Here is a 20,605-nt window from a genome sequence, read left to right on the forward strand (position 1 = left end):
TCTGTATTTGAACTAAAGTACTTTTAATCCTAAACAATTACTCTGATATTTTCAATCAAGTCCAATCATGGTTTAAGTTTATTCACCCAATGGCTGAAAAAAAATGCATGTTAACACCAAGTATTTATATCCCCCTTTAAGCGGAGTCGCCTTTCCTCAAAACATCTTTGTTGCTAGGCAGAAAGTTGATGTGGGTAATGTTACTTCGTGTGACCTGACCTCATTCTACAGCTATCCACAACCATGTGATTGCCTTTTCCCTTAGTAACATTCCAAGCCCCTGGCTCTTAAACAACCGCCATTGACCCCACCATATACATTCCTCCTACATAACCATTAACTTCTGGTGTAGCAAGTGTTTCAAATTACAACCCAACAGTGTATAACGTCACCAGAACTCGACATTGTCCACTCATGCGTGTTTGTGTAGCAATATGTTTTAATGAAACAGTAATTCATTCAACTGAGCATGAAAGGAGTACACTGTATACTTGGTTCTGACATTAAGAATCCATGCAATATGGACTTAGTTTATAGCTTTGTTCCCTTGTCAAGGATTTGCTGTTCTGACGCCTTCCATGATCCAACAACCAGTTGCCCGTATTTTTATTTTCAAATGGCATGGAACTGATGCTTTTTCCTCAGGTCGTGGAGGGATCTTTCCCTTCCACATTTAATACTGTGTGTGTTAAAATGCCTGCATCCCCCATGCTTATGTCTTTCCCAATGACCAAGGGTTGTCTAGGGTAGGTGGTGCATAATGTATAGACTGCAGGGTGATATCCTGTTTTCAGCAACCAGTCCAAAAGAACCTACAGAACAGAGGTTTTCAAATCAAAATGGTACAATCTTTGTAAGCTTAACTATTTTAAAACAATATCTTATTGAATAAGATGAGGCCATGTTCAAAGTTTGAGTATGAGATGAATACAAAGGGGGAAACTCATTCTCACCGAGGAGCTGTCGGATTTCAGGAATCTTCTGTGAATTGTTCTTCCACTTGGGCATCTCAAAGCCACCCGTACAACCTGTCAAGAGAAACCTTTACCGTACTCACACTGACCACCTTTCGCCAATCATTAATTGTTTAGAGTAATTGTGTCTTCAAATTTCATAGTGTAACAGATGCAAGAGCAAACACTCCATGGGACAAAAGTGTATACATACCCCTTCAGCATCCTCTGCTGGCTCCTCTGGTAAAACAACCACCTTTTCAATCCAGAAGAGCACAAACCATTGAGGGTTTAGGCCTGGATTCAATTCCAGTGTGCTTTGTCAACTATGCGCCATTTCAAAGGTATTTCCTGATTGAGCCGACATATGCAGCGTTACTGGAAGGTGGCTGGATCGAATCCCCAAGCTGAGTGTACAATTCTGCCCCTGAGCAAGGCAGTTAACACACTGTTCCCCGGGCACCAAAGACGTGGATATCAATTAAGGCAGCCCCCCCGCACCTCTCAGTTGAAGGCATTCAGTTGTACAGCTGACTAGGTATCCCCATTTCCCTACTGTGCTGTCTTTAAAAGAGGTGCATAGCCGACAAAGCATGATCAGATTGAATCCTAGCCTAAACAAAACAATGACCCCCTCTGCTTTAGTGAAATAATAAACTATAGAGGGACCCGCAAGCGGGACTAACCTGACTTGGAATAAAGGTTGGTGTTATCTGGAATCCTTGGGACCTCAACTCTGATTTTACCTAATTGAAGTTGACATTTAAAATGATTTAGGGTAGGGACGTCCCAATTCTAAATAGTACTAACCATGGAATAAAACCATTTTCAGGTCCTCGGATTTAAATTGGTAATGATATCCTGCCATTAGCATTTTAACATCCTTTCCTGAATAGAGTCATTCAGCATACGCACCCTTTTTTGGGGAGGGACCTCAGGTTTGGGGTGGAGTCTGGTGGCACTCTCTGGCAGTTTCCTCCTTCTTACTGCCTCCTGATTGGGTGTCCCATCAACAGCCTCCTGGGCACTCTGCCCTAACGATTCTCCTTCCTGTAGCCACATAAATAACACATTCACAGTTGGCACACCTCACTGAGGATCTTGTCCATAGAAGTCTATCAAAAGGCCTAAAAATGTAAGCGGTGTGTACAATTGTTCTCCCCAATGGAAGAAAGCAAGTACTGCATTCCATTGGCTAAGAACACTGTTCATTTGTTCATAGCAAATTTGAACCAGTGTACAATATGAATTATGTTTTATTACATTTTTAGATTTACCTGGCCCATTGAAATAATTAAATTATAATTGTGGTGTGAAACCAAATGCATTTAGCCTACATGACAACATGTAACATGTAGCCTAGTCTACATATTGCACTGGGGCAAAACTATCTACGTTTTAATCGTAAATAACCTACAATTTATTTCGTAACAAAGTAGCACATGCGCAAAAGGTACGGTTGTTTAGCTATCGGGACGAAGTGCTCAGAGAATCCAGTCACCCAGCAACTATTGTGTGGTTTTTATACAATTCCATGGGTGGTATCTGGTAGTTGAAGTTATTCTCACCCCAAGTTGTTCTCCGTCAGTCAGCTTCCAGGTCTCTCCCGTCATTCGGTAGAATCGCTCTTCTTTCTTCCTCATAGAAGACTCCTGACGAGGCCTCAGCACTGACTCCTGGTAAGAGAAGGCCTGAAAGGGAAACACACACAGGAAAGTATTAGCCTACTCTGTTAAAAAAAGAGCAGTGCTGTTTAGTTTTTTGCTGAAAGTCCATATTACCTTCTCACTGTGTTTCTCCTGCAGCTCCTCCCTTGCCTGCTTTTGTCTTTGTTTTGCCTCCTCATCTTCAGAATCTGGAAGAAGTGTAGTTTCATGCAATCAACTGGTTCACAATTTTCAGAAGAAATCGTTGGCCTGGTATCAGAAGTTGAAAAACAGTGGCCAGGACTGAAACACCCAATTAGGCTAATCAACTAAAGACCTAGATGAATTAAATCAGGTGTGTTTGGTGACCTTCTCCTGGCGCTGCTGTAACCCATTCATAGACGCTATAAAGGTTCAAATAAAATATTACTACACCTTTATAGGGTTCCCATACGACCATGTCTCATCGCTTGTTTGTGGAAGACAGCCAATTAGTTCAGGTGGCTTTCTGTCTATCTAGCGTGCTCTAAACACATGTATGTAACTTGGGAAGGAGTGTAGTTCGTCAACTGGCGCAGTCAGTCTGTGGCTCTGTGCAAAACAGCTACAGTAAGTATATTTTTTGGAAAATGATTTATTGTTGAAATGGAAGGGGCATATCAGCATGTTTCGAAAAACTGGTCTGACGTTTCGAAACGTTAACACAGCGTCGGAATTGTAGTTCACATGCAGGCAACTGGGGTGAACCTAATCGCTAAAAACTCAATGGATACGAATGGTTTTGGAATGCTAGCTCTGCTGTAACAAAGGCCTAGGGTTGGCGACTACTGTTATACAAAATGGAATGCATGATTTGAATGAGTAATATTGGGATTGCCTGTTTGATACACAGTCACCTACATTCAGATGTTGATCGGGTGTTGGAAGAGAACAAAGACCTCAGGCGTGGATAAAAATATGACACCATCAAGGTAGACAGGCCCAACAGCAACAGACCTCGCCCCACCAATAGAAAGGCACCTCTCACATCTAAAACGGAGATTCATAGACATGAGCAATTAATTAATAACTTGAATAGATAATGCACACTCACACGTCACCTTCTCAAGTGGATACTAGTAATCAACTTATGACAGTTCAGTATTTTGTGTGTACAAACAAACGTTAGGATAGTAATGTCACAAAAGGACAACACCATGACAAATCAACTAGCTACTTATCCCCAAACAAAAATTGGAATCCCTCTCCCCTTGTTGCAAAACTAGCCAATGGGCTCCTTGCACATAGCTTAACCAACACTTGCAAGAGTAAAACAATAAACTTACCGATTATTGAATGTTTCCAAGAAACAAAACAAAGTATTGATATTAACAAGGTCCCCAAAAGCCAAGATGTCTTTGACGAAGACATTTTATAATATCGTTCTCCAAGCTATCCCGTTTTTACTGCGTGTCTTTTTTTAATACATTTTTTTTTCTTAAAATATTCTTCCGCGGTAAATATCTCAACCACAGCTAGAACCATGAGCCAGATATTTCACTGGATGTATAAATGTGAAGCATCCGGTTGGCGTTTCCACTCACTGCCAAATATGGTGATGAGAGGAAGCACATTTAGCCGGCAGTGGGAGAAGATGGAGCGAGATGGATTTTGGCCGACGTTCGCGTCGATTAAATATTTGATCTCCATAGAGTTTTCTGTTTCCAAAACTAGTATCTAACAGTGGACTGCGTTTTGTAGCCTTTACCCTTTGCAAAGTGTTTTTGCTTGCTATGGCTTTGTTTAGGAGTGCATGGACGAATATAGTTTTTGCACACGCGCACTACAGAGTAGGCGTTCCCTAACGGAAATATGCAAAAACATAATAGATCGCGCCAATAGGATGTCACTAGCTCGTGCTTGGCTCTGCCCACCTCCTTGCTTGTTCTGCCCATTCTGTTCGTTTGTTCCCATTGGAAACGACAGGCTCTGGTCTGTCTTGGGTTAGTTATAAAGAATCGTTGTCAATTTCGCAAACGTGTGATTGGGGACCCCTGCTGGTCAATACAAGTACATAATATAAGTACAGGTTATATAGGGTCAGGATAAAACGTCTTAATAAACTGATCATAAAGAGATGGTCTTAACTGTATTTTTAAACCATATTTAGTTGATTGATGGAAGCATATAAGGAACAGTCCACTTTCCTGAATGTTATACATTGGTCTCTTTTGTCATCTGATTATTACCCCTATATATTTCATGCCATTTTCTTTCTCAGAAAATGACAAACATGATGTGCCACCTGTGTCATTCAAGACACCACATACAGACAACAGGACAAAGGAAATAAGACAGAGAAAGTGAAGGGAATGGGAAATTGTCAATCCCATTACATGCATCAAAGCTAAAATGTAAAGTTATAGTTATCATATGCTGTTAACAGCAGAGGGGGGAATTATTTAGGTTAATTAGTGTTCATATTGAGACCAATTCTCTTTTTCAAATGAGCCCAGCACAATAAAAATATCAATATAATACTAAACTACAAAACATGATCCTAAAAAAATCAACCCAATCTTTACATGGAGCATCCCCCACTAATGCTGTAAATTCCCTAAAGGGAGCCAGGCATTCAAGCCTGAGCCTTCTTTGCAACATATTCCACATCTGTGGAGCATTAAAAACTAAAAGGAGTCTCCCTAAATCAGATACCGCCCTCGGAACCTCTAGCACTATCCAATCTTGTGCTCTTGTACTGTATTCTTTGTGACCTTGACCAGTGTTGTCAGATACATGGGAAGTTTCTGCAGGAGCTCTTTGTAAATAAACAGAAGGGAATGCTGCTCTACAGACAGAGGACCAACCCACCTTTTCCTATAATAGATAAGGGTGGCTTCTAAAATAATCACCAGTAATGAATCTAAGGGCACAATGTAAAACAGCATCTAGTGGTCAAAGTGTGGAAGCTGCTGCGTGCATGGAGATTATATCCCTATAATCTAAAACAGACATAAAAGTGGCCTGGACACCTTCCTTTCTATTATCAAAAGACAGACATGCTCTATTTCTGTAAAATAATAAAAAAATTGATATTCAACTTCTTTACGAGCTCAGTAACATGTGTTTTTAAAATGCCAACTTATTATCTAGCCAGATACCAAGATATTCATAAGAGGGAACTCGTTCAATGTGTGTTCTGTTCAGGCTAGTAATGTCAATCAAATGTATTTATGAAGACCTTTTTACACCAGCAGATGTCAAAGTGCTATACAGAAACCCAGCCTAAACCCCAAACAGTAAGTCATTTATGGGACCTAGATAATAGCATGGATTTTTTTGTTGTTGCATTAAGTACAAACTAAAGGTCCAAGAGTGACTTCTGTAGCGCTTGGAAATCAGACGTCAAATGTGAAAAGGCTTGGTTTACAGAGTATAATACTGTATCATCAGCATAAACATTCATAAACATTTTTTCACAGTATTTCAAATTGTGTGTATATACAGTGTAAACAATAGTGGCTCCAGAATCAAACCCTGGGGTACCCCTTTATTCGAGTTCTCATTGCAGGTGAGTAGGAATAATGTGATAACTGCAAAGAGAAACCCGCACACTGCTCTTGCTCGTATCACTTATTTTCTTGAAGCTCATGTGTCAGCCTCTTGGTTTTCGTCAGATGTTCTTTCCTCTGACGAAGGCAAAGAGGCCAACACAAGCTTTAATGAAATAACTGATATGAGCAAGAACAGTTTGTTTGACACAATTTATATCTGTAAAAAAGAACAGCCAATGTTTGTTTTAGAAAAGAGATGATAGGAATGGTACTGGATCTTCAGTGACATGTTATGTTTGTCCCTGTGTTTTGAAAGAAACCTGGAGTAACAGCCTTGCTACAACTTCCCGAGCAAGCTAATACAGCAGAACTGGAGTTGTTAGTCATCGTACTTAGTCTAATCTGTGAATGAATCACTGAAAGTGTAATGGTGAACAAGAACAATATAACAAAATGTGTCCAGGGAGAGTGTGTGTGAGTGAGAATATCTCCAAGTGCCTCTATCTTAGACACATCTTAGACATGAGCAGTGACCAGACCACAGCGCTGAAAGGCCTTTGTCTCCCTGGAGACTGACTTCCTAGCAACAATGAGCTAGAGGTCACCTGACCGACCAAACCTCAGAATAGAGAGCATGCTGACTGCAGAGCTTTATCTGAATTCATGACATACTTTCCCACCCAAAATGTATGGAAGTTAAACACGTTTTTGTGTAAACATTGTGTATATGAGATACTAAGTATTCATGTCAAACTACAATATTGTGGTGTCTATTGAGAATTGTTCAGCATATTGTTCTTTAGATAAGTTTCGCGTTTTATATTTTGATTTAGCGTCTTTAGTGAGAACATTCCATTTCACATTGTCCGTTTTTTTTATTTGTTACCAATAATAAACGTCATTCAACACAAGCAGAGATGACTTCCTACAAATTAGATTATTGCTGACTTTCCAGGAAGTGGGCATGGTGTTGTTTAGGACATGATAGATGTCATAGGTATGTTATGAATTTACATACAGTTAGTCGGTAGACTAGTAGCTCCCCATCACACTGCCTGGTTGTCAGTGTAACCCAGAAGAGCTTGTTAGGTGAGAGTTGAGTTATAGGGTGTGGCACTGCCATTTACCCTAGTTGCCACTGAGCCAAATATGCCATTGAAACTGTTCCATGCATTTTGCTACACCTGCAATAACATCTGTTAAACACGTGTATGTGACCAATACAATCTGATTTGATGCCCATATTATTTTTCAGATACTTTTGACTAAACATAATTCCCTTTAAAGACACATTCCAGTCTCCTTTTCATCTCACTTATCACCTGATTTACTTAACAAAAAGGCACATCTCAATAGGTGGTCCAGGTATGACATGGAACAAGAAGGGGGGTGGGCCTTGCCTCTTTTGGCCTCTATTGTTCCTGAAGCAAGGGGGACAGTGGAGGCCTATGACAACATTACTGCATTTCTACTTGGGATATTGTTTTTCCAACAGGAAAAGTAAAACATAATAGCCAGAGTGGGTGTTTCAGTGTGTCTTTAAAATATGATTATAGCTTAGGACACTTTGTGGTACTTTTTAAGTCTAGCAATTAAGATCGAACAGTAAGAAAACATTTTGACAATGATTGATAGTTGCTGGTTACTTGGCTCATTCCTTATGCAATTCTTTGTTGTAATGTTGACACTCCCGGATGTGAACGGAGGAATGATGAAGTCAGAGGTGAAGAATGAAGATGGAAGTGGAACACCATATTAGTGAGATAAGAAACCTGTCAGGCTACCTGTTACTATTCCTCTGCCTGACACACTGAACATGCATCACTTTGCCATGAGGATACTGTTGTTTATTTCCATTGTGAATGGTTCTGATTCAAGGTATATTGAAACATAAATGATAAATTCGTTTTAGTATAATTATAGTTAAAAAATATAATAATAATCCCTTTCAGTGTATGTATATTTGCTCTACATTTTCTTAACATTCCCTTAATTTCTCATGAGGTTGACTGTACAGTAGGCTTTACCCCAGTCGTCTGTGTTAGGACTTGATACTTTGGAAGTAAATTACACGTGATTGAATGTCTTCTCTCTATATGCCGTGTCTTATTTTACATTTGACTGTATGTGTACTACCATGAAAACATCTGACAAATGTTGGTTTTGGAGTGAAATGTCCTACAGCATTGAGGGCATTGTGCTGCATAATATACATGTATCCCTTCTCAGTTTTGCTCTAAGTACGTCTTCAAGTACTAGTTTAGACTACTATGAGATCTTTGTTTGACATTCCTGCAACAACTTTACAGCTCAAGTTTGACAACATTCCCCCAAACATGTACTTGTTATTTTAGTATTTGTGCAAAGCATGGTATTGAACCTGAACGTTTAGCCTACTTAATGTGAGGAACTGGATTCCCTTACTACAGAGAATATAAACTATGACTTGATAACTACAGATTCACAGAATAGTATTTTTGTCTTTATTTACTTTTATTTTGAAGTAGTTATGCATAGAGCTATTGTGTTTATTGGGGTGGCAGGTAGCCTAGTGGTTAGAGCGTTGGGCCAGTAACTGAAAACTTTCTGGATTGAATCACCGAGCTGACAAGGTCAAAATACAAGGCACTGTTCCCCGGTAGGTCGTCATTGTAAATAAGAATTTGTTCTTAACTGACTTGCCTAGGCTACCTGGCTAAATATATTTATTGTTTATATTGCTATTTGGTGATTATGTTTATTGATATCTATGATGCTGAAACACTAACTTTCTGTATAATTTTCTAAATCAATTGAGGATGATGGTAATAAATCATTTTCTAAGTCAATTGACAGGCTATTGATGATGCATTGATATTGTTGATCCTTATATATCTTCCTAATAATTTTGTTGTCCCTAAAGACATTCTGTTACAACTCTACCCCCCCACACAGTGTTTATGCGTTCTGATTGTTACCCATACCTAGATCTACATAATATCTCAACTACCTCGTAACCTACTCCATAGATTGTAGAGGAATACAAATATCTGGGTGTCGTCTTGGACAATAAGCTTCAGTGGAGTTAATGTACAGCCCTGATCTACAAAAAGTGTCAACAGAGACTGTACTTTCTCAAAAATATTAGATATTTTAATGTTACCTGTTTTACAAATCTTTCATTGAGAATATTTGAACTTTTTGTGTTTGTTGGTTTGGCAATGCCACTGTCAGCCAGATAAATATACTGAGAAGGATTATCACCACAGCAAGCAAGGTACTTGGAGTCAAACAGACAGGCCTGGATGAGATCTTTAAGGTCAGGTCCCTCTGCAAGGCTCACAAAATCATTTTAGACCAAGCCACCCCCTGTACCCAGACCATTTTAGATCAAGCCACCCCCTGTACCCGGACTTTGAACTACTCCCCTCTGGGCACAGGTATAGGGTACCCCTCAGGTAGGAAAAACAGAATTAGACAATTTGATCCTATTGACTCAGTAAGGCCAGCAGGCAAGTCTTATTTTTAGCAGGGTAGCCTAGTGGTTAGAGCGTTGGACTAGTAACTGGAAGGTTGCAAGTTCAAACCCCCGAGCTGACAAGGTACAAATCTGTCGTTCTGCCCCTGAACAGGCAGTTAACCCACTGTTCCTAGGCCATCATTGAAAATAAGAATTTGTTCTTAACTGACTTGCCTGGTTAAATAAAGGTTACATTTTTATTTATCTTATATTTAAACGCCACTTTAAACGTGTACATGACACTGCAACAACATTTCCCCACGAGGACAATAAAGTCAGTGAAGTAGTCCGCTACGTAGGTTTGTGTTACTATGTACGATTGTTGGGAAATGGCTCGTAAGTAAGCATTTCACTGTAAAGTCTACACCTGTTTGTATTTTTTGCATGTGACAAATAAAATGTGATGTATTTACACACTGCATATAATGTTTAATTAATTCTCAATTGCTCACTGTGGGATTGTCTTGGAACTTCGTCAAACAGAAAGCACCAATCAGCGAAGTGGCATAGTTTCGGGCATTGTTGGAGAAGTTTCGTCCGGAGCACGGCTCTGCCAAAATGTGGGAGGAGACATCTGCAGTGGATAAGTACTGTGCATCACCGACAGGCGAGTCATTCGAGCCAGGCCGGCAGCGACAGGTGTGTACCAGATACAAGAGGAAAGGGAAACGCCATCGTCGTCAAACAGGTTATTGGGTCTCACTCATTTCTCTTCATCGTTGAGTTTTACCTCATTTTAGGCGATTCACTTTTCAGTTAATTTTTTAAAGTTCCAGTACAATGAGGTCGGCCTAAATATTTATGTTAACTTGGCAAGTCAGTTAACAACATTATTTAAAATGACGGCCTAGGAACAGTGGGTTAAGGGGCAGAACGACAGATTTTTACCTTGTCAACTCGGGGATTCGACCTTTCAATTACTGTCCCAAAACTCTAACCACTAGGCTACTTGCGCGTTAAAGTTTAGGTTAGTGAAATATTAGACTAATTTAACCTTAATTCTTCCACTTCTCCAGAAAAACTTTGTGGTTTAGTCTTAACTTTTTGACATTTGAAGTAATTAACCCAAACGTACATATTTTGATTAGCCTAATAATGGAGAGCCGGTGTGGTTCTGAGATCTTCCCCCGACGGCGTGGTATTTCGTGTTCAAAGTAAACAACCTGCTTGTAATGGAGAACCCTCTTTTAAACAAATAGACACATTCCCAGACTAGATTCTTGCGTTGTGGTGGTTACGCAACCTGGTCTCAGAGCATTTCGTATTATTCTGTACTTAAATCTGAGCAACCTCATTTAGTAAGATATGTTAAGATTCGTATGGTATATAATTTGTGGATGTCCATCCATTTTGTATGATCTGTTACTAATTATAAATTGGGTGGTCTGAGTGCTGATAGGCTAAAAGCCATGGTATATCAGACCATATACCACATGTATGACAAATTATTTTTAGTTTTAATTACGTTAACCAAGATATAAAAGCAATACGGCACCTTGGGATTTGTAGTGTTTGGCTAATATACCACGGCTGATGTCTGTATCCAGGCACTTCACATTGCATTGTGCTTAAGAACAGCCCTTAGCTGTTATATATTGCCCATATACCACACCCCCTCGTGCCTTCCTTCGTATTATGTTAAGTATTCTAGCTCTGTGGCCGGCGGGCGTGAGCAAAGCTTGGGGTTAAGGTGAGGTTACAAGGTTAGGGGAAGGGCTAGTTAACATAAGTAGTTAGAAAGTTGATAAAAGGCTGAAGTTGTTTGATGCAATTTGACCTCGCAATCTTTTGCTAGACGTTTGTGGTATATGCCCACCAGTGGAGGCTGCTAAGGGGAGGTTGGCTCATAATAATGTCTAGAGTGATATCAACTACATGGAAACCATGTATTTGACAACATTCCATTGACTCCCTTCCAGACATTATGAGCCGTCCTCCCTAAGCAGCCTCAACTGATGCCCAACCATCCATCCTCCTTTCTTTGTGCCTTAAGTAACATCTATGTAAGCATACCAAACATAACATATCATACTAAATGGAGCGTTATGGGTTTACGTACAGAGTAATACGAAATGCTCTGAGACCAGGCTGGATTATGATGGACCAACCTTGTGTAAACTTCACAGGCATTCTGAGTTTGGGCCCAGGCATAGATTGAATTCTTTGGTTGTCTGGGTAGATGTGTAGAGTAATTTTAAAGGTAAACTTCAATGTTATTTGGAGTCTGTAATGGCAATGCTGATTAACAGTATATACTTCACTGATAACTTTGTAGCTATTGCAATCTTTGTTATGATCACATGTTTCTATTGTTCCACTTGTAAAGCGCAATACAACTGATAGCCTAATTGGGTAAACCATAGGGCAGTGGTATTTAATGCTTACTCTACAAGGTCCGGATCCTGACAATTTTCTGTTCTACCTGATAATTAATTGCACCCACCTGGTGTCCCAGATCTAAATCTGTCACTGGTCAGAGGGGCAACAATGAGAACGCAGTGGCGCTACTGATGCTATTATGCACCCGAATTACCAGTCTACTCAGTTACTGCAGTCTTTTTTTCTGTTGCTAAGGGTAGTCTAACTTTTTACTGATTTTTAAACATTTATTTTTAAAGCTCGAATGTGAAGTTTTTTTTCCTCTCGGACGTCATTGGACGCGCGATAGAACAGCAATACGTACTGCCTTTTTTATTTATGTCGTTGAGCGACGCTCCAGACCTCGCTTCGTCAACAAAGCAATAACCGCTGTGGGGCGGACAGTGGCACAGTTTTCCCTACTGCAGATTCCAGCTTGCATTGTATTGTAGCTTGCATTGTATTTCAAAGCTTGCATTTATATTTTCAAAGCTTGCATTGTATTTCAATTGTGCATGTTACTTTGCTGTAAAAACCTATTATGTCACATATGTCAGAGTCAAGGCCCGCGGGCCACATCCGGCCCGCAAGAAGGTTTTTTACGGCCCCTGGGATGATCTTGATTTATTATTAGAACCGGCCCGCAGCAAGCCGGCAGCCCGCAGATCTTTTACACGCACCAATACTACATTTCCCACAATGCAAAGGTGACGCACCGAGCAGTAGGCTGCTTCATTTCAATATTTATTGGCACAGCAGTCGTCAGCATCACAGTAAAATTAACTTTCAGATACCCATCAAAAATGGCAAAACGGAAGGTGGATACTGAGAACCGGGGGTTTCAAACAAGGTGGGAGTCGGAGTATATGTTCACGAAGGTAGCTGGAAAACCTGTGTGTCTTCTGTGTGGAGAAAGTGTGGCGGTACTGAAAAAGTATAATCTGAGACGACATTATGAAACGAAACACGCGGACAAAAACAAGAATATGGACATGGAACAAAGGCTACAAAAGGCAGAGGAATTAAAACGAGGCCTCAAATCTCGACAGGCTCTGTTCAAAAAAGCCAAATCACAAGGCCAGGCTGCTGTCAAGGCCAGTTTTATTTTGGCAGAAGAGATCGCTAAATCAGCCCGGCCATTTACGGAGGGGGATTTCATCAAAAACTGCATGATTAAAGTTTGTGACGAAGTTTGCCCAGAAAAAAGGCAACTCTTTTTAAATGTGAGTCTGAGCAGAAACACCATTGCCGAGAGAGTAGACCAGTTGTCCATCAATCTAAAAGAGCAGCTTGTGAAAAAGGGAAAAGATTTTATTGCATATTCCTTGGCTGTGGATGAGAGCACCGACATTTCTGACATTGCCCAGTTGTCAATTTTCATCCGCGGAGTGGACTCCAACCTAAGCGTGACAGAGGAGTTTTTGGCTTTACGTCCTATGCATGGCACAACTACGGGGCATGATTTGTATGAAGAGGTGTCAAGATGTGTAAATGAGATGGAGCTGCCTTGGGAAAAACTCGTGGGTTTGACAACCGACGGAGCACCTGCGATGTGTGGACACAGGAGCGGACTGGTGGCGAAGATACGGGAAAAGATGCAAGAGGAAAACGCGACAGGTGAGCTGACAGCTTATCATTGTATCATACACCAGGAAGCGTTGTGCGGTAAAGCCTTGAAAATGGAGCATGTAATGAGCATCATCACGCGCACAGTTAACTTTATCAGAGCCAAAGGTTTGAATCACCGCCAGTTCAAGGCATTTCTGACGGAGTTAGAAACGGAGCATGGTGATTTGCCTTATCACACAGAGGTGCGATGGCTAAGCCAGGGAAAGGTGCTTCAAAGATGTTTCGAGCTTCGTGAGGAGATTTGTCTGTTCTTGGACAGCAAAGGGAAAGACACAACACAACTCCGAGACGAAATGTTTCTGTGTGAAATGGCTTTTCTGTGTGACATTACGAGTCATCTGAATGCAATAAACTTGCAGCTGCAGGGTCGGGATCGTGTCATCTCTGATATGTACAGTACAGTGAAGGCATTTAAAACCAAACTGACTCTGTGGGAGACGCAGATGCGGAAAGAAAATTTGAGCCACTTTCCCAGCTGCCAGACCATGAAAGAGAAGCTCTCTACCAGTGCGTTCCCGAGCACACAGTTGGCTGATAAAATAGGTATGCTTGCCGCTGACTTTCGACGCCGATTTGCTGACTTTGAAGCACAAAAAAGCAGGTTGGAACTGCTCGGTAACCCATTTGCTGTTGACGTGGAAAGCTCACCACCAAACCTCCAAATGGAGTTGATTGACCTCCAATGCAATGATGCACTGAGGGCAAAATATGCGGCAGTGGGTGCTGCGGAGTTCGCCCGTTTCCTCCCCGGCACAATGCCCCAGCTGCGCATCCAGGCTGCTCAAACGTTGTCTATGTTTGGCAGCACATACCTGTGTGAACAACTGTTTTCTTTGATGAACCTGAACAAAACATCACACAGAAGTCGACTTACTGCTGAACACCTCCACTCAATTCTGAGGATTTCTTCAGCTCAGAGCCTTACCCCGAACATTGATGAACTTGTGGAAAAGATGGGACACCACCAAGTATCACCCTCAACCTCAAACAAGTGAACATTACTGTGCAATCACATATTTAGAGTTTTTACTCAGTTCAAGTTTAAAAGTTAAAATTTAATATTTGTTTTCACTGCATGTTACTTCTCCTTAAACAAAGTGTTGTTTTTGATTAATAGATTTTTGCACTTTATTTTTTTGTATTTCAATCCAATTATATTTTAAAAATATTTCAGTTGAGTGGATGATAGAAAATTGCTATTATTGTTTTTTCTTTGAAGTAAATTTAGCCCACTTTTGCTAAAATAGAAAATATAGTCTACTGATGGTGCCTTGAATACCGGTTTCTTTCATTTAATGTTCATGTTATGGGGATATTTATATAAAGGAAATTTGTCTTTTGTGTCTGTTGAAAATTAAAGATTACTGACAGAGCCATAAGAAAATATTGCTTTATTTATCTGATCATATTGTAATATATTTGTTAGGTTTTCAGTAGGTTCAATTAGGTTCACTAGACTATATGCGTCATTTAAAAATTTTTCAATGAACATTCGAACAGTCCGGCCCTCGTCTTGTAGCTGATTTTTTTATTTGGCCCTCCGTCCATTTGACTTTGACACCCCTGTATTATGTGAACTGATATGGGGCTCTGAATTTTGAGATTGCACTTCTGAATAGTATCTGATTTCTTTTATAGGCGGTGCAACAAGAACAGTAATGGCTTTCGACTCGCTGCCCTCCAGAGTAGTCTTGCTCTATGATGAATGGCTTAAACTGGCTGGTAAGTCTACACAAGTTGTTGTAATTTCGAAACAAAGTTATTCAAATAATTTATTGATGTAGAAAGTTGACTCAATTATCAGTTAAAGTCTTAATTTCTGTATAGTGTTTATTAGGGATACTCAAGACTGTGGAAATTAAGTTGTTTAACAAAATAATCTCCATCCATTCTAACTATTTCCTGCCCTTGAGGCATTGACTGATCTAACACAATTGGATGGGTGTCCACAAGGGCTCATTACATTACACCTGTCCTGTTATGTCAGATTAGTGATTACTTGTAAGTAAGTATTTGAACAGGATGCCGGGCTTGTCAAGTTACTCAGGAATAATGTTTTATTTTGTCCACTCAGATCCCAGGACAGAGAACTGGCCCCTAATGGCATCGCCGATAGCCCAGACTCTCATCGTAATCGCCTACATCTACTTTGTCACGACGCTGGGCCCTCGGCTGATGGAGAACCGCAAACCCTTTGACCTCAAAAATGCCATGGTCGTCTACAATTTCAGTATAGTGGGCTTCTCCATCTACATGATCTATGAGGTGGGTGCACTTCAGAAATCGACTGGCCACCATAACTTTAAACTTTAAAGTCCAATGCAGATGTTTTTATCTCAAAATCAAATAATTTTCTGGGTAACAATTAAGTACTTTACTGTGATTTTATTTTTTTTATTTCTATTTAAAGCAAACAGCTTAGCAAAGAGCAATTTCTCTAGAATTCTGAGTAGAGGGCTTGAAACTAAAAACTGTTTTTGGCAGAGCGGTGTGGCACTCTTTCATAATGGTCTATTAACTATACTAAACATGGTCCCCTGAGCTTTATTTTAAATATGTTTATTTATTTAACCTTTTATTTACCTAGGCAAGTCAGTTTAAGAACAAATTCTTATTTACAATGACGGCCAAACCCGAACGATGCTGGGCCAAGTGTGCGCCACTCTATGGGACTCCCAATCACAGCCGGATACCGCCTGGATTCGAACCAGGGACTGTAGTGACACCTCTTACACTGAAATGCAGTGGCCTAAACCACTGCACAACCCGGGAGCCCTGAAAGATAAAATAATGTAATACGCATAAGAAGCTTATTTCTCTCAAATTTTGTTCACAAATTTGTTTACTTCCCTGTTAGTGAACATTTCACCTTTGCCAAGATAATCATCCACCTGACAGGTGTGACCCACCAAGAAGCTGATTAAATTGTATTATCATTACACAGGTGCACTTTGTGCAATAAACGGCTGCTCTAAAATGTGCAGTTTTGTCGCACAACACAATGCACAATGTCACAGCACAATGCCACAGCAATTGGCATGCTGACTAGGAATGTCTACCAAATAAAGGTGAAATAAAAAAAAATACCAGAGCTGTTGCCAGAGAATTTAATGTTAATTTCTCTACCATAAGCCGCCTCAAGTCGTTTTAGAGAATTTGTCAGTACTTCCAACCGGCCTTACAATCACGCCAGCCCAGGACCTCCACATCTGGCTTATTCACCTGTGGAATCATCTGAGACAGCCACCCGGACAGCTGATGAAAATGAGGAATATTTCTATCTGTAATAAAAAGCCCTTTGTGGGGAAAACCCCGTGACTATTGGCTGGGCCTGGCTCCCAAGTGGGTGGGTGACAATTGCCTGCTAGGGTGCATTTCCATTTTAAACATCTTGTCTTTCAAAAACTGCTGGACATAAAATAAAGTGTTGAATACAAATGTAGTGGTTGAAGCGTTTCCATGACGATTTAGGCACATTTTGTATTAATAAATTGTCGACAGCCTGTATGCCATCCCACCTATCTAATTCTTCGGGTAACCTGTGAAAGACTGCATGGATAGAATGCATCAATTGACTATTTGACTTTTCGATAATAATTCTCATGTCACAGATTTAGTGCCGCTGCGCTCGTCAGACAGAAGAAAAATCCACCCCTGTCGAATGGATAAGTGTTGTCGCCCTTAAGAAAATGTCTCCTATATCTGCCGTTTCCGTTAAAAGGTTACAATTATTTGTTTGCGAATAAACCTGGGTCAATGGAAACCTGCCTACTGTGTGGCGAGTTGCATAGACGCACATTTTTGACTGCACTGGGCCTTTAAGTTTTCACTCATGAGAAATGTAATGGGTTGAGTTTTACTACTATGCTGTCATCTGCTGGTGGTTACTTGCAATAACACAGGTGTGACTTTTACATGATGTATTTTGTAAAGTGGGATGTCTGGGTTTTTTTTTTTTCTCATGTTTTTTTTCCCAATTTTGACTAACATTAACTTGTTTGTGTTAGTATCTGATGTCTGGTTGGGCCAATGGTTACTCCTACGGTTGTGACCTTGTTGACTACTCCAGCAATCCTCTGGCTGTCCGGGTAAGCTACTTTCACATTGCACTGGTGAAATACTCTTTGAATATTAATACTCCTGTATCTCTGAATTCGATGGCAATGTCTGACTGTTGCCCCCGGAGGCTAATGTCTGACTGTTGCCCCCGGAGGCTAATGTCTGACTGTTGCCCCCGGAGGCTAATGTCTGACTGTTGCCCCCGGAGGCTAATGTCTGACTGTTGCCCCCGGAGGCTAATGTCTGACTGTTGCCCCCGGAGGCTAATGTCTGACTGTTGCCCCCGGAGGCTAATGTCTGACTGTTGCCCCCGGAGGCTAATGTCTGACTGTTGCCCCCGGAGGCTAATGTCTGACTGTTGCCCCCGGAGGCTAATGTCTGACTGTTGCCCCCTCAGATGGCATGGACCTGCTGGCTCTACTACTTCTCAAAGTTTATTGAAATGTTGGACACAGTAAGTACTATTCTATCCTGTTTAGTTGTACAACTGTAGTCAAGTAGAACATTTTTATGAATTAAACTTGTTATTACTACACAACCAGATGAAAGAAATTGTTATTTTCTTCTCAGATCTTCTTCGTCCTCCGCAAAAAGACTAGCCAGGTGACATTCCTTCATGTCTTTCATCACTCTATCATGCCCTTCACTTGGTGGTTTGGAGTCAAGTTTTCAGCAGGTAGCGTAAGAAACTTGAAATGGAACTTGTGAATCTGAGTTGGTAATGACCTAACATTATGCAATGTCATCTGTTGCCATTTTTGAAATCATACAATGTATTATTATTTTTTTTTAAACCAGGTGGTATGGGAACCTTCCATGCCATGTTGAACTGCTGTGTCCACGTCCTCATGTACTCCTACTATGCTGTGTGTGCTATGGGGCCTGCCTATCAGAAGTACCTGTGGTGGAAGAAATACATGACCACCATCCAGTTGGTATGCTAATACTTGTATAGTGTGCCCCGTGTTCATTAATTGTATTGAGGAAAAGTGCATGACTTAGACTGAAGTAGAATGAGTGTCGGTATTGTTTTATATTAAAATGCAGGAGCTCCACAGTAGTACCGTTTGTCTGAGCTAATATTCTAGAGCAGGAACAGGAGCTCAAGAAGTAGAACATTTGAGGTGCTGGTACTCTGCTGTGGCGAGCTCAAGTAGTAGAACATTTGAGGTGCTGGTACTTTGCTGTGGTGAGCTCAAGCAGTAGAACATTTGAGGTGCTGGTACTCTGCTGTGGTGAGCTCAAGCAGTAGAACTTTTGAGGTGCTGGTACTCTACTGTGGTGAGCTCAAGCAGTAGAACATTTGAGGTGCTGGTACTCTGCTGTGGTGAGCTCAAGCAGTAGAACATTTGAGGTGCTGGTACTCTGCTGTGGCGAGCTCAAGCAGTAGAACATTTGAGGTGCTGGTACTTTGCTGTGGTGAGTTCAAGCACTGAGGATAAACAATTTAAGAAACAAAGCTGGATGAAGCATCCACATTTTTACTTTAAGTAAAATGGTTTCCTCAATGCTGCCCCTTTTAAGACCTGTACATCTACATTGTAGTGGTTTAGTCACCATATAATATCTTAATCATGTTTCCTATTTCTCTAGGTTCAGTTTGTGATGGTGACTGTCCACATTGGTCAGTTCGTCTTCATGAAGGACTGCCCCTACAAGTTCCCGGTTCTTCTCTACATTGTTGGTCTCTACGGACTGATCTTCCTGGTTCTCTTCCTCAACTTCTGGTACCACGCATACACAAAGGGAAAGAGGCTGCCCAAGGTTGCGCAGAAAAGCAAGGCTCTCCAGAATGGCAATGGGGTTCACCATTCCAATGGGGTCGCCAAGGAGGCAACCAACGGCATCTTCGATGGCACAACCAACAAGGTCGCAAACTGCTTTCACCATGGCAATGGCATTCACAAGAAGGAAAAGTAAATGTTGCAGCCTCAGGTTTTAGTTGACGAGCTCAATTACCAACTTCCAGGGCTGTATTTTATATCCAAGTCTCCTTTTTGTTACACTTCCACCATTTCAGAGCGTATTCCCTGTTTTAATTGGTTCCAACTTTCTTTGTTTGTGCTAACAACTTTGTTATCACTGTTATTGAATAGAATCATATGTTCTGTTTGGCTATAGGTGGGTGAGTTAGTGCATGACTTTTGTTCAGAAATGTGGTTATAGGGACCACTGCACATACCATTTTTCTCAGTTACAAATGTAAATGTTTTTGTGCTGTAATATAATGTGCCTGGTAACAGGCTTTTGAGTATCGGTTTAAACAAGGTGATGATGCTTAATGTCTGGTGCAAACGGAGCATATAAATGGTCTTAGAGCTGCTCTGGTAGAACCTGAAGCCCTGGAATCAGTGGCATACATTTCACTGATTTGAGCTTTAGTCTTTTCATATGACAATCAGTTTGTAGTAAGCGAAATGCACTTCCTGAAATGCTTTATTGCTTATAGTATGCCAAGGGATCATACTTGATGTATTTTGTGTTAATTTAATGTTCACAATGTATATACATGTGTCTTTTTTTATGTTGCTGTTTGAAGGTCAAATGTACAGCAGACTATGTGAAGGCTGTCTGGGCTTTTAGTGTTATTGAAGGAGCTGACCAAAAATGGGCATTTCCTTTGTTTGTGCCCATGGTGAACGAGAACAGAACAATATTGTCTGAATGAAAGCGATTATTTTACTACTGCAGTCAATAGCAAATACTGTGTATTTTTTAGCTATTTGCTCAATATTGTAACGAATTCGGGTGGGTGGCCCCGACCGGGACTAGAATCCGAGTCCCGCGACTGTCAAGCCAACACCTTAACCATCACGCCAGGAGGTCCAAACCGCTTGACGAGGTCGCTACAATATTGTTCAAAAAAACAATCTGCTTTTATGTTGAAATAAATTATTTTTACCTACATATATTGGCCAAGTCATTTAT

The 20,605-nt window shown here is 40.7% G+C and overlaps 2 protein-coding genes across 4 annotated transcripts; one reads left to right on the top strand and one right to left on the bottom strand.

The window, feature by feature from the left end:
* Positions 1-419: 419 nt before the first annotated feature.
* Positions 420-4,315, bottom strand: ubxn8 (UBX domain protein 8). 2 transcript variants are annotated; one of them, NM_001160704.1, is given in 8 exon segments: positions 425-812; positions 954-1,028; positions 1,168-1,209; positions 1,869-2,003; positions 2,522-2,644; positions 2,735-2,808; positions 3,500-3,628; positions 3,925-4,096. In NM_001160704.1, coding segments are annotated over 8 exon segments (834 nt in total). In that variant the 5' UTR covers positions 4,010-4,096; the 3' UTR covers positions 425-641.
* A 5,853-nt stretch (positions 4,316-10,168) lies between these two features.
* On the top strand, positions 10,169-20,584 carry LOC110523186 (elongation of very long chain fatty acids protein 7). Of its 2 annotated transcripts, none has more exons than XM_021601661.2 (8): positions 10,169-10,319; positions 15,257-15,340; positions 15,693-15,883; positions 17,626-17,706; positions 18,075-18,131; positions 18,248-18,353; positions 18,476-18,612; positions 19,271-20,584. In XM_021601661.2, the coding sequence occupies exons 1-8, from the start codon at positions 10,190-10,192 to the stop codon at positions 19,595-19,597; spliced, it is 1,113 nt and encodes a 370-aa protein (XP_021457336.2). In that variant the 5' UTR covers positions 10,169-10,189; the 3' UTR covers positions 19,598-20,584. The 2 variants fall into 2 exon arrangements, with proteins under 2 accessions (XP_021457336.2, XP_036832665.1); XM_036976770.1 differs by having other exon boundaries at positions 10,248-10,270.
* Positions 20,585-20,605: the final 21 nt, after the last annotated feature.

Source organism: Oncorhynchus mykiss, chromosome 5 (genome assembly GCF_013265735.2).
Source record: "Oncorhynchus mykiss isolate Arlee chromosome 5, USDA_OmykA_1.1, whole genome shotgun sequence".
NCBI lineage: Eukaryota > Metazoa > Chordata > Actinopteri > Salmoniformes > Salmonidae > Oncorhynchus > Oncorhynchus mykiss.

Bases quoted from the DNA above. Each gene is read 5' to 3' on its own strand.
- ubxn8 (XM_021601260.2), bottom strand. From the start codon at position 4,009: ATGTCTTCGTCAAAGACATCTTGGCTTTTGGGGACCTTGTTAATATCA. The intron at 3,629-3,924 runs GTAAGTTTATTG...TCTCCGTTTTAG, and splicing joins TTGGAAACATTCAATAATCG to ATGTGAGAGGTGCCTTTCTA. The intron at 2,004-2,521 runs GTGAGAATAACT...ATGTGGCTACAG, and splicing joins CTGACGGAGAACAACTTGGG to GAAGGAGAATCGTTAGGGCA.
- LOC110523186 (XM_021601661.2), top strand. From the start codon at position 10,190: ATGTGGGAGGAGACATCTGCAGTGGATAAGTACTGTGCATCACCGACA. The intron at 15,884-17,625 runs GTGGGTGCACTT...TGTTTGTGTTAG, and splicing joins CCATCTACATGATCTATGAG to TATCTGATGTCTGGTTGGGC. The intron at 18,132-18,247 runs GTAAGTACTATT...TTTTCTTCTCAG, and splicing joins TTATTGAAATGTTGGACACA to ATCTTCTTCGTCCTCCGCAA.